The sequence below is a fragment of the Parasteatoda tepidariorum genome, chromosome 9 (genome assembly GCF_043381705.1).
Source record: "Parasteatoda tepidariorum isolate YZ-2023 chromosome 9, CAS_Ptep_4.0, whole genome shotgun sequence".
Classification (NCBI taxonomy): Eukaryota; Metazoa; Arthropoda; class Arachnida; order Araneae; family Theridiidae; genus Parasteatoda; species Parasteatoda tepidariorum.
Window position 1 is genome coordinate 26025900 of NC_092212.1, and position 12550 is coordinate 26038449.

Here is a 12550-nt window from a genome sequence, read left to right on the forward strand (position 1 = left end):
TATTAAGATTCAATATTTTGTGAAGAGAAATTAAAAAGATTTTACATTTTTACTTTTCAAAAAAGGAAAATTATTGTGTTCAGAAGCTCTCGCGGGACGCACATCAACAGTCGGCGGGCCGCAGGTTGGGCACCCCTACCCTAATTGAATTACCCCACCAGACCCCTAATTGAAATAGTTATACCTCGTTATCATAGCCACCGCCAAGGGTCCAGAGGAATGACTAGGGGAGTTCTTACTTGAGACAAACTGTACTTCGGTGCGATAGCAGGATTCGTCTAAGTTGGCCCGGATAGGAAAAACCCCACCCGGGTTTGTTCAGCTGCACCCACTTTAATTATTTTCTATCTATATGTCATTTTTAAAACTAAAAAGTAATTAATGCAAAAGAAAATAGATTTAATGAATTCCTTTAGAGCTATGGTTCTTTAATATTTTGCGTACAAGAGTATGCATAGTAAAACCTAATTTTATAATGACACAAAAAACTATTACATTATTTTAATCAAATTTTTTCAATATATAATACAATACACTAAACATATACACCACTAGAAATAGCAAATTGAATTTACAGTTAAAAATAGCAAACTAATTTATGTAAAAAGATTAATATTTCAACAGACTCTAAAATAATACATGGATAAAAACAGCAGAGATACAAAGAAAAGGAAAACTCAGAAAAGAAATTAATTTTTATGCAAGTAATGATACGCGTTTAGTGGTGCACAACCTTTTTCAGTCAAAGGCCATTTGCCCAGCCGGTTGACTAATGATGGGCCCTGTTGAGTCATGTTGGCGAATATGATCATTTTTATGCAAATATTAGTGTTCTAAGAAATAAATTTTTTAACAGTAAACTTAGTATTGTATTTGCAGAAAAGAAAATACTTTTAATTATTACAATTTATTCAAAGATGAAAAAAAAAAATGTTTTCCCAATATATTTTTTATTTTATCAATATATATATATATTGCGAAAAGAAAAATATACATTCTAACGGGAAAAAAAAACAAGAAAAAAATGTACTGCTCAAATAATGAAAGTGTTTAAAAATAGTACAGACGTGTTTTCATGACTAGTATAAAGAGTCAAATTAAAAATTTTAATTGAAAACAATTTATAGGGTTTAGAAAAACTAAAATTTGAAACAAAATCATTAGAGTACAAAATAAGATTCCATATTTATTTGGTATTAATCTTCAGACATTATTTCTATTTCTTGAATTTCTAAAGGCTTTATAAATCTTAAATAAGAAAAGTTTTATTTCCAAGAAATCCCCTATGCTACAAGAATTTTAAAGACAAATTACAAAGGGTGAACAGTTTAAAATATCATATTTTCCTCCACTTTTCTCGCTGAAATAAAATATCGGAATTCTAAATAGTATGAGCAAATGCATGTCGTTACCTGCTGAAAAAAAAAACAATGGAAAAATATCTTATATTTACAATGATATGTGAACAAATTAATTTTATCAAAAAGTAATTATTTAAATGAGTGGTCAATGAATCGTGTGTTATACTGACATCCTGGTTAAAATAACAGCATCGTCTAATTCAAGCGAAAAAACATTACAACAAAAAAAAATTGCTTTAATGTACAATGAAATCAGCAGGAATAAAACATGCCTATAAGTAATTATTTAAATGCATCATATAAAAATCGCATATCGTAAAAAAAATAAATCAGAATTTTTAAAAACAATGGGGAATGCATCCTAGAAACTGCCACTAAAATTACAGATTTTCAAAATTGCAGCAATAATTGCCTTTCAAAATTATTTAGATTTCCGATGAAATAGGTATAAATAAAACATGTCAAAAAGTAATAAATTAAATGCGCGACTTGAGTCTAATAGATGAAGCGGGGTTTTAATAACCACATGGAAATTGTAAGTTATAAATGCTAAAAAAGAATCTGAGCTTCACTCGAATTTATGATGAAATCAGCAACAATAAAGAAGGTCAATAAGCGTTTACTTAAATTTCAAATTTGCGCTTCATAATATGGTATTAAAAACATAAAGTTTTTTTTTCCAAACCATGCGGAATTTCGTAACAATAATTGCTGGAAAAGCGATTGAAAAACAACGCAGATTTATGATAGAATCTGCACAAATTGAATGCACCAGAGAGCAATAACATAAAAGTGCAATTGTAAATTAGAAACTTTCTTTACTTAAAAAAAAAAATTGTGTTTAGAAGCTCGCACAGGCTGCCCATCAACAGTCGATGGGCCACAGGTTGTGCACCCCTAAATTAATAAAAAATGCATTCATCACAATAATATATATATAAATGCAAAAAACCCCAAATCCAAGGAAGATTTCCATTCAATTGAAAATTCTGCATAAAACTAAAGAAAAAATCTTAAAATAATTATTTTAAAGAGTAGATATTAAAAACTTTCTTGGGCACTATATTTAATTTAATTAGTTTAATATTAAACTATTCCTATAGTAGTTGTTAAGAAATTGAAAACTGTACAACTCATTTTTAGTTCCTTTCTTTTCATTCAGTTATTTCCAATACTTTTTTCCAGCTTCCAGCAAGAAATGAGCAACCCTGCTATCCATTTTGGTAATAATTGGAAATGTTCTTAGACATGCTTGAAAAGCGTAAAGGTGTCCTGTTATACTAAAATTCAGATTATTAAAATAGTAAAAATATAAATAAAAACAAAAATTTTAATAACACAGGACTGAAATATGGCCCTCATAACGACTGCACCAGGAAGAAATTGTATTTTAAACTTTGCCACAACAATACACAATTACCATTCAGGGTGCGTAGCCAAATTAAGCACCTTTTAAGCACTCAAAAAATATTTTTAAGCACTCTAAAAAAATATCATAATTAGGCAAGGTTGGAGAGTTATGACAATTTACGGTTTTATCTTGTTTTAACAGTCATGCCGGAAAAAAAAATAAATTCTTTTGGCATTGTTTTTGACAATTGTCAAAAATCACGAAATGTTAAATAATGTAAAACAAATGACGTTTCATACTCTACGGACTGGCAATACGCTGAAGTAGATTGATTGGGTTTGAATAATTGTGAAAACGTTGAATGGAACGTCTTTTCATAGGAAAAATCAACATGGTAAAAGAAAAATCCCATTTTGAAAAAAAGAAAATTAAGCACTTTTTAAAAACACCCAATAAAAAAAGCACCTTCAAGGGCTTTTAAAAACGAAAATTGAAAATAAGCACTTTTTAAAAACGCTACGCACCCTGCCATTGTCCATTTCTAAACAAGGAAAAGTGTAAAAGGAAGTTACCAAAAAAGAAAAGGAAAAAAAATTACAATATTTATTTTTGAAAGATGACTAAAAAACTAAACTTTCAAGTAACTGCACAGTCTCTAGTAATCCGAATAATCGGTATTTGGTAGTCAAACAAAGAAGTTGTTGATTTGTTTTCCTCAATAATTAGAAATTTTAGTCTCCAATGGTATTTCAGACAAAAAAAAAAGAAAAAAAAAAAAGAAATCAACATTGGTTTAAAATTAATTATACTATGTTGAGAAAACAAGGCTAAAAATAAAATTTACATTTAAAAATTTAAAATAAATTTTAAAAAAATTTAAAATTCATTAAAAAAAAAACTTTTTTTTTAAAATTCAAATGAGAATTTTTGAAAACTATTGTAAATTTAAATCTCATTTTTGTCTCCCTGGAAGATTGAACACATTCATGTGACTGAATGTTTAATATTTCAAAAACTGCATACATAAATGGCATAGAAGGGGAATCTTTCAGACATCTGATAAAAATGACAGCAAAAGTATTAATCGTGATCCTCCATAGCGTTTGGAAACTGATAATCAAACATGGGAGTTTTGAAAGTTGAGAAGCTGAGAACGGCATCGCTTTTCCCTTTGTTGAAAATACTGTAAATATTTCCAGCAGGCACGGCAATAAAGTCAAGTTCCTTCAGAGTGAAATTTGATTGATGGATAGTCATTTTTAAGTTATTCCCTTTGATAACATTAAAGGCAATGTTGTGCTCAGGCGAGTGCTGCTTACTTTTTTCCTTTCCACAACGGATTTCAATGAAACCAAACGAGATCAAATCACTAGAAAAACACTTTGCAATAGTATACGATGCAGTCTTCTTTTCCTTCAATGGAGGAACTGACCATAAGAGAGTATTATGTGGTCGGTGTAAATAAACAAATTTTTCATCACTCGTCGTCGGGTCAAAGACTTCTATTTTAGTTAATTCACTTCTGACTTGTTTCAAATTTAACGAATTTTCCGAGATTTTGGGTTTTCTCGACTTCATTTTCTTTCTTCTCTCTTCATATTTTTCACAGTTTCTTCTAATTCTTTTCACATCATCAATAATTGGCTCATTTCCTTCATCAACATCAACGCTGACAATGTTAAAGTTTTCGTAAGTAATACGCAAGCGCTGGCTGCGCCAACGCTCTAATGGAGGAAACCTCTTGCGTTTGGAACGTCGAAGTTGGGTGACACTAGATTCTACTTCAACTTTCTGCTGCTGCTCAGAATTTTTTTTTCGCTTTTTACATCTTTCAGAGACATCAATCTCATTATTATTATCCTGGTTGAATTCATTTTCTTCATGAGTTGATGTGCTAGAGAGTTGTGATGCTGACGGGACACACGGAGATGCTGTCTTGTTCTGTACAGATTTGTGGCTGATGTTTGAAATTTTACGACGGGAGGTACAATTTGGTACCGAAGACCTATTATTTGGAGTTATTATTATAGTATTATTCTTGTCCTGGTTGATTTCATTTTCTTCATGGGTTGATGGGCTAGAGAGGTGCGATTTTGATGGGACACACGGAGATGCAGTCTTGTTCCGTACAGATTTGTGGCTGATGTTTGAAATTTTACCACGTGGGGTATAATTTGGTAACAAAGACCCATTATTTGAAGTTATTATAGTATTATTCTTGTCCTGGTTGATTTCATTTTCTTCTTGAGTTGATGTGCTAGAGAGGTGCGATGTTGACAGGACACACGGAGGTGCAGTCTCGTTATGTACAGATTCATGGCTGATGTTTGAAATTTTACCACGTGAGGTATAATTTGGGACCGAAGACCTATTATTTGAAGTTATTATTATAGTATTATTCTTGTCCTGGTTGATTTCATTTTCTTCACGGGTTGATGCGCAAGAGAGGTGTGATGTTGAAGAGACACACGGAGATGCAGTCTTGTTCCGTACAGATTCGTGGATGATGTTTGAAGTTTTACCACGTGAGGTATAATTTGGTACCGAAGACTTATTATTTGGAGTTATTATCATGGTATTATTCTTGTCCTGGTTAATTTCATTTTCTTCATGGGTTGAAGTGCCAGAGAGGTGTGATGTTGAAGAGGCACTTGGAGATGCAGTCTTGTTCCATACAGATTCGCGGCTGATATTTGAAATTTTACCACGCGAGTTATAATTTGGTACCGAAGACCTATTATTTGGAGTTATTATTATAGTATTATTCTTGTCCTGGTTGATTTCATTCTCTTCATGGGTTGATGTGCTAGAAAGGTGTGATGCTGAAGAGGCACATGGAGATGCAGTCGTGTCCCTTACAGATTCGCGGCTGATATTTGAAATTTTACCACGAGAAGTATAATTTGGTACCGAAGACCTATTATTTAGAGTTATTATTATAGTATTATTCTTGTCCTGGTTGATTTCATTTTCTTCATGGGTTGATGCGCTAGAGAGGGGTGATTTTGATGGGACACACGGAGATGCAGGCTTGTTCCGTACAGATTTGCGGCTGGTGTTTGAAATTTTACCACGTGGGGTATAGTTTGGTACCGAAGACCTATTATTTGAAGCTTTACTAGCACGCATGGTGGTCAATGCACTACTATCTGTCCAATAATTATCAAAATTTTCAATTCCATTAATAATTTGTATTTCTTTTCCAGCTAATATATCTGCTCCAGTTCGCCGCCCTTTGGCCAAGAGCTGTTTTTTCTCTATGATTTGCTTTGGAACAACCGATAAGTGCACTTCATCTTCATTAGAATCCTTTTTTAAGGTAGGTGTTCTAGCACAACTTATTCTTGCAGGCAATTCCCGTCTAGGACTTGGATTGATGTTCTTTATAAATGAACTCATTCGAGGTGCATTTGAGAGGACAGGTGAAGAACACAGAGGTGATGGATTGCTTGCATCAGTATCATCACCTGAAGAGGTCCAATAATCATCAAAACGTTCCATTCCATCCTTACTTTCTCTTATTCTTTTGCCAGCTCTTACATCATAGCCAGTCCTTCGACCTACAGTACTGAAACGCTTTTTTCGATTTCTTCCGTTCATTGTAAATATCTTGAGCTTCATCCAGCCTTTGTTTATACAGACCTAGAATTAAAAAAAAAAAAAAAATGATGAAAAAAAATAGCATTTTGTTTATTTTAATGAATTTGGGTTTTTCCATGTTTTTTTCTTTTTAATTTTTTTAAAAATTGCAACATTCCTTGCATTTTAGAGTTGAAAAATTCCCTGACTCATGGGATTATTTTCAGAAGTTATTTTTTCCTCAGAAATCTGCTTAACAATGGTCTTTAAAATCAATGAATAGAAAAGTTATTTTTGTGAAAAGATTTAGTTTAGTTACAAATATTAATAAATAAAATAAAGTTATTAGTAACAGATGTTTTGAACGATAACATGGTTACTCAGAAATATTGTTAAGTTTCAAAAAAACAAACAAACTGTTTATTCCCAAAATTAACAACAGTACATCGAATTAAATGAGAAAACTTCTCAAAAATTAAATTATTGTTGCTTCATAACATTTGGTACAAAAAGAATTTTATTATTTTTTTTAATAGTGCAGGCATAAAAAAGAAGAAGCTTTTTGTTTTTAACTACTTGGTTTAGTGTTCATTCTTGACCTTATAAAGGACAGGACGCTAGAAGCTGAAAAGGGCACAATTTACCCTAAAAAAGGGTAACTATCACAAAATGGGCATTGTTCACTAATATTTGCATAACTCTTCAGACATCCAAAATATACCAAGTTTTTAATTTTATCATTAATAAAATCTTACTTTCTTTAAAGATAAAATTTAAATTAAAAGTAATTTCTTAGTTAAATTTGCACGCTCTATAAATTAGTTTTAAAATTTTAGTAATTCTATAATTTTTAAAATGTTGCAGGTAATATCAACATGTTAAACATATCGGGATTTTAAAAACGATTTCAAAAGGAAATAAAATATAAATAATCAAAATAAAAACAGCAAAAGTGATAGAAAACTAATGTGGACTTACAATAGAATGGTCACGAATCAAGCACAAGAAAAAGTGATTACTTAAATATGAAATTCGTTAACCATGACACCGTACAAATTACATCGGAATTATAATAATAATAATAAAAAAAACAACAACAAGGAAATAGCCAAGAAGCAACCAAGAGTTGACCCCTGTGGCAGAATTCTTTTGGGTTCTCTGCGACAAACCTCTCTAGCACTAATATCTTTCTGCAAGATGCTTCACAAATATACATGTTACTAACTAAATTTAAAGTAAGAAAAAAAAACCCTATTTGAATAAAATAAAATTGTATTTAATTTTTAAATGAATATGTAATATATTTTTATTCTAATATCACGGGAGAGATTCTCACATTTTACTAAACAAGAAAACACACTATTTATTTCCTTTTTCGTATTTTGTAAAACGGCATATAAAAAAAAAAGAAAATCATGTAACCCGTAGCAGTGACTACCGGAAAAAAAAGATGGCCGGCGAAATCAAGCGAATTAAATATACTGCACGGAACAACGAGAGTATCGGCGCAAAACGACCGTGTCACATAATGATTTCTTGAATCTGCGATTCGAATTTCGCATGCTGTAATAATACTGGTATATTTCAAAAAGTCACGAGAATATAAATAACAACTGAGCAATGAAAAACATCGGGATTTTGAAAAAAAAAAAAAATCCGTAGCAATGACTGTCTTAAAGAACGATAGAAATACTTCAGGGACTAACAAGAATATCGGCGCAAAATGAAGGCGTCAAGAATGATTTCTGGAGGGGAAAAAAAAATCCTTCAATATTTCTGCAGAAAAAAAATTTTTTTTTTTTTCACTTCATTATTATGTATTTTTTATTCTTCTCAAATAAGAATAGAAAAATGAAGAACATTTCTTTCCCCTCCGATGCGTTAAAAAGGCATCTTTTAATTATAATTTTAGAGATAAAAAATTTCAGCAGAAAATCAAAATTCTTTACTACTTCTGAAAAACAAAATTCTTTACTTCCCAAAAGAAAATTTGTTCGAATGTAATATCCTGCGACAATGTTGCTGCGATTCTGTCACGAGGAATCTGAGGAAGAAAAAAAACTACCCATAAGCGATGCGGATTTACGGTAGAATCGATCTAGAGTGAGAAAGTGACGACTTAAATCGAGACTGGCTTGTCCAGGGTGTGTAGCCAAATTACTCGACCAAAAATAAGCACCTTTTCAAGCACACTCAAAAAATATTTTTAAGCACTTTAAAAAATATCATAATTAGGCAGGGTTGGAAAGTTTTTGACAATCGACAGTTTTATCTTGTTTTAATCGTCATGTAAAAAAAAAAAAAAAAAACTTTTGGCATTGTTTTTGACAATTATCGAAAATCATGAAATTTTGAATCATAAAAACGAATGGCATTTTCATGCGATACGGAGAGACTATACGTCGGAATAGATTTGGATTGAATACATTATGAAAACGTTGAATAAAACAAGTGAACTGTGTCTTTTTGCATAATTTGAAGCGAAAATCAACATAGTCTTAACTATGCTCCAATTAAAAAATAGGCACCTAAATAAAAGTCTAATTCAGAGGTGATCGTGAGCCCAAGTTTAAGTTCCGGAAAATTTCTCGTTTAAATTTTTGGCTTTTTGGACATAAATGATTGTATAAGAGTTTGCTTTCTTCTATTAACAATTTAGTTTTTTCTTGTTCACTTGTTTCATACCTACTCTTTTTCTTTTTGTCGTAATTACAGACTATCTCCAATCATGCCTTGTGCAAGTCTAATTCCTTGCATATCTTTAGACTTAAGGGCTTCTTTAAGTCTTTCATTGGGGTGAAATAACAAGGGAGGGGTTAGCATGATGACATCACTGAGCACATGATAGACAGCACTACGTATGTGTTAGCGAGGAGACTGAAAAGTAATGTTCATTTCTGCGAAAAAAAACTTCACTAAGAGAAAAAGAGTCTCATAATAGTCACTTATTCCTGAAAATAGTTGCTTTTTTATAGCCTTTTCAGGCAAAAAAAGTAGCCATATTCGCCTAAGGCCGAAAATAGTAGCATTTTAGTAGTCTGTGGCAATCCTGCATACTCAAATGCACAATTTGTTACGAAATATAACGGGATATTTATAACCCATGTGAAAATCAATATCAACAACTGCCGGCAATACAACCGAAACATTACACATATTCACGATAGAATCAGCTTAAATTGAGTGCCTCCAAAAGTGATTATCTAAATGCATGATTCAAATATTACGTAAATTTTGCATCGATAGGCAATTTTACGAAGATTACTTTGCAAATTTCTGCAGAAAGTAAAATTTTGACTTTTCAAAAGAAAAATCTTTCTGCGTAAAATCCGTAAAGCTCTGCGACAATGTCACCGTTATTCTGCAACGAGGCACATCAAATAGTGACAGTTCAAATTTTAAACATAACAATATTTGAAAAACCATGTATAAGGTCCGAATAAATTATTAGTAACCACCATTAAACCCAGCGAAATTGTGATAGGATCTTCACGAATTGAGTGTAAATAGTGATAACACAAACTCAAAATAGGCCGTTCCACCCCCTTAATCGCTTAGGGAACAAGGGGTAGTTCATTCAAAAGGCAAACGGGGCGCTTAGGATCAACTCCGTTAGTTAATGAACTCTGTTACCTTAAACTGCTATTTTTTCAGATCACATAATCATAGACATTTCATTCCTTTCTTGTAAGAAGCAATATTTCTGATCATCACATCAAATCCTATAAACCAAATATGAATAGAAAATAAATAAATACAATAAACTTACAGTAAGATATTTAATTAATATCTGAATTGGAAAGTGAAAAACATTCCAAAATTACACAAAGTTATTACATTCCAAAATTTTCTTTAAGTATGAACTTATTTTACACCACATTTGTTTTCAAAACATTAAATTAAATTATATAAATATGAACGTTTATTATAAGTTTTGCAGATTATTTTTTAGTTACTATGCACAAAACCAAATGTAAAGAACAGTATTTCCAATTCTGCAGTTGAGTTATATAAAACTATTTCAAACAAACATTTTCATCTACATCTTTTAGTACCACCAGGAATTTATTAAAATTAGAGATGCAAAATTCTCTCTAATATCCTTCAAGGTAAATATTCTCATCAATTTTGGAAGTTTTATCCTAGAAGTTACTTATAATGAAGACGTATCTTAAATATTTTATATAATTTAAAAATAAATATTTATAGATAATATGTAGAAAATAAAACTAAATAAATGCCATAGAATAATTTAATAAAGAGTAAATTAAAATAACAAAATTTTTTAATTAACATATTTTATGGCACTTTAAATGTATATTTTAATGGCATATATGGCAGTTATTATTATAGATTTTAACAAAGTTTTTTAAAAAGATTTTGATGTATCTTGTACAATATGGGGAATTTGAGCCAGGATGGTTCAGGGGATAGAGTGTTCGCCTTTCAATGAGGTGAACCGGGTTTAAACCTCAGCCATGTCTGGTCGATACAAATTCCGTATCCGGCTTGCACGTACCACTGGGCTGACGTAAAATATCCTCAGTGGTAGACAAATTATAGGTTATAAGCAGGGTTGGCAAGGTTTAGGACCAGGGTTGGCAAGATTTTGCCGCAGGTGGAAAAAACCATGGTAAATACCGGTAAAAACCGTCCTGGCAAAAACAGGTTTTTGCCAAGCAAAGTGGCAAAAAGTGGCAAAAACCTATATTTTCCAAGATGAGAGGACAAAAACACATTTTTGATACNTTTTTAAAAGTATAATGCTTTATTAATATTGTTTGACTCTTCAATTTAAACAAAGGAAGATTAATCAGTAATCAAGTTCAATTGGTCCTCTCATTCAATAGTAGTACATAACTGAAGTTTGGCCTTGCCATACAGGTTAAAATATTGGGGACTAAGTGCTTGGTTCGTCATAAACACGTTTATTTATCTATAGTACTATTTAGGAAAACTTTTATTTCATTCATGTTCAATTCTTTTAGCATAGTGGTGATACATCACCAGTGTCAGTAACTGAAACTGATGTTATGCCCTTCAAAACTGTAAATACATTTTTCAGTTATTTTGTATTTTCAATTTAAACTAATATATTATTCACATTTAAAAACAATTTTTTTTAAATAGATGTCTTTTTTATCATCCTGTAATGCAGAAATTATAAAATTTTTTTAAAAGAAATATTGTGAAAAATAAAAGGTTGATTTTGTAACAAATTTAGTGTTTTATTTTAAAGAAAAATTATTATTTTTTAATATTGCCATATTTATCCTTATGCAAAAATATTATTTATCAGTATTAAAAGCATATTTATATTTAAAGGATTAGGTATTCACTTTTGTTGTTCAATGAATTATGGAGCTTCAAAAATTATAAACCTTTTTCTATTATATTATATTGTTTTCTTTTAATAAGTTATAGTAAATTGTATAAAAAATATCAAATATTTATTGATACATGTAATTATTATGTGTACAACGGTTACACCTATAGAATTTTTACCTTTTACCAAAGTTCAAGGTTTTGGATACTTTAAGACAGTTTAGGACAGTTTTACCCAGTTTAAGACAGTAAAACCCACGTGTCCTGTCCAAAACCAGTTTAGGGCGTCCAAAACCCCAACTCTGGTTATAAGTTCCTGAGCCGCCAGTCTAACCGTGGGAAGTTCTTGTATTCCTCTCCATGTAATGTAGGGGTGCTCAACCTGCGGCCCGCCAACCCTCGATGTGCGGCCCGCGGCCGCAATCTGAACAAAATGAAAAAAAAATTAAATATTTGTTTTTGAAAAATAATAAAAAAAATTCTGTAATTTAAATTTACACTTTTAAGTTTTTGACGCACCCAATCTCAATCAATGTAGTTTTTCGATGGTTAACGCTACGGATTTCAGCATAGTTTTAAAAATCCCAATATTTTTAATACATCATTATTACGATTTACGAATTTTAATTACCACTTTTGACGCTTTTCGTATGTGCCGATTCCAATGACTTTTCGGTAGTTATTGCTACCCATTTTCAAGTAGTTTCTGAAATAGCGATTTTTGAAAGTTATGAAACGCTTTATTTGTGCAAACTTCATGGAAAATCTAAATGACTTTAGATCCTTTCTTCAACAGTTATTGCTGCACATTTCCGCCCGGTTTTTAAAACTTCGATATTTTAGCACGATATTATTACGAATCGCGAGTAAAGAATCGCTCATTTAGATAACCATTTTTTGACATGGCTTATTTGTAACGATTTTATCGCAAATC

The 12550-nt window shown here is 31.2% G+C and overlaps 1 protein-coding gene across 3 annotated transcripts in view; it reads right to left on the minus strand.

The window, feature by feature from the left end:
* Positions 1-486: 486 nt before the first annotated feature.
* The window catches only part of LOC107441589 (uncharacterized), a 21098-nt gene continuing 9034 nt past the window's right edge, over positions 487-12550 (minus strand). For 2 of the 3 annotated variants that reach the window (XM_016054912.3, XM_016054911.4), the window contains exons 2-3: positions 9925-10013; positions 487-6354 (exon numbers count right to left, since the gene is read on the minus strand). In XM_016054912.3, the coding sequence (XP_015910398.2) occupies positions 3793-6333 (2541 nt within the window). In that variant the 5' untranslated portion in view covers positions 6334-6354; positions 9925-10013 and the 3' untranslated portion in view covers positions 487-3792. The remainder of the gene's footprint in view (positions 6355-9924; positions 10014-12550) is intronic. The other variant, XM_016054913.4, reaches the window with a different exon arrangement.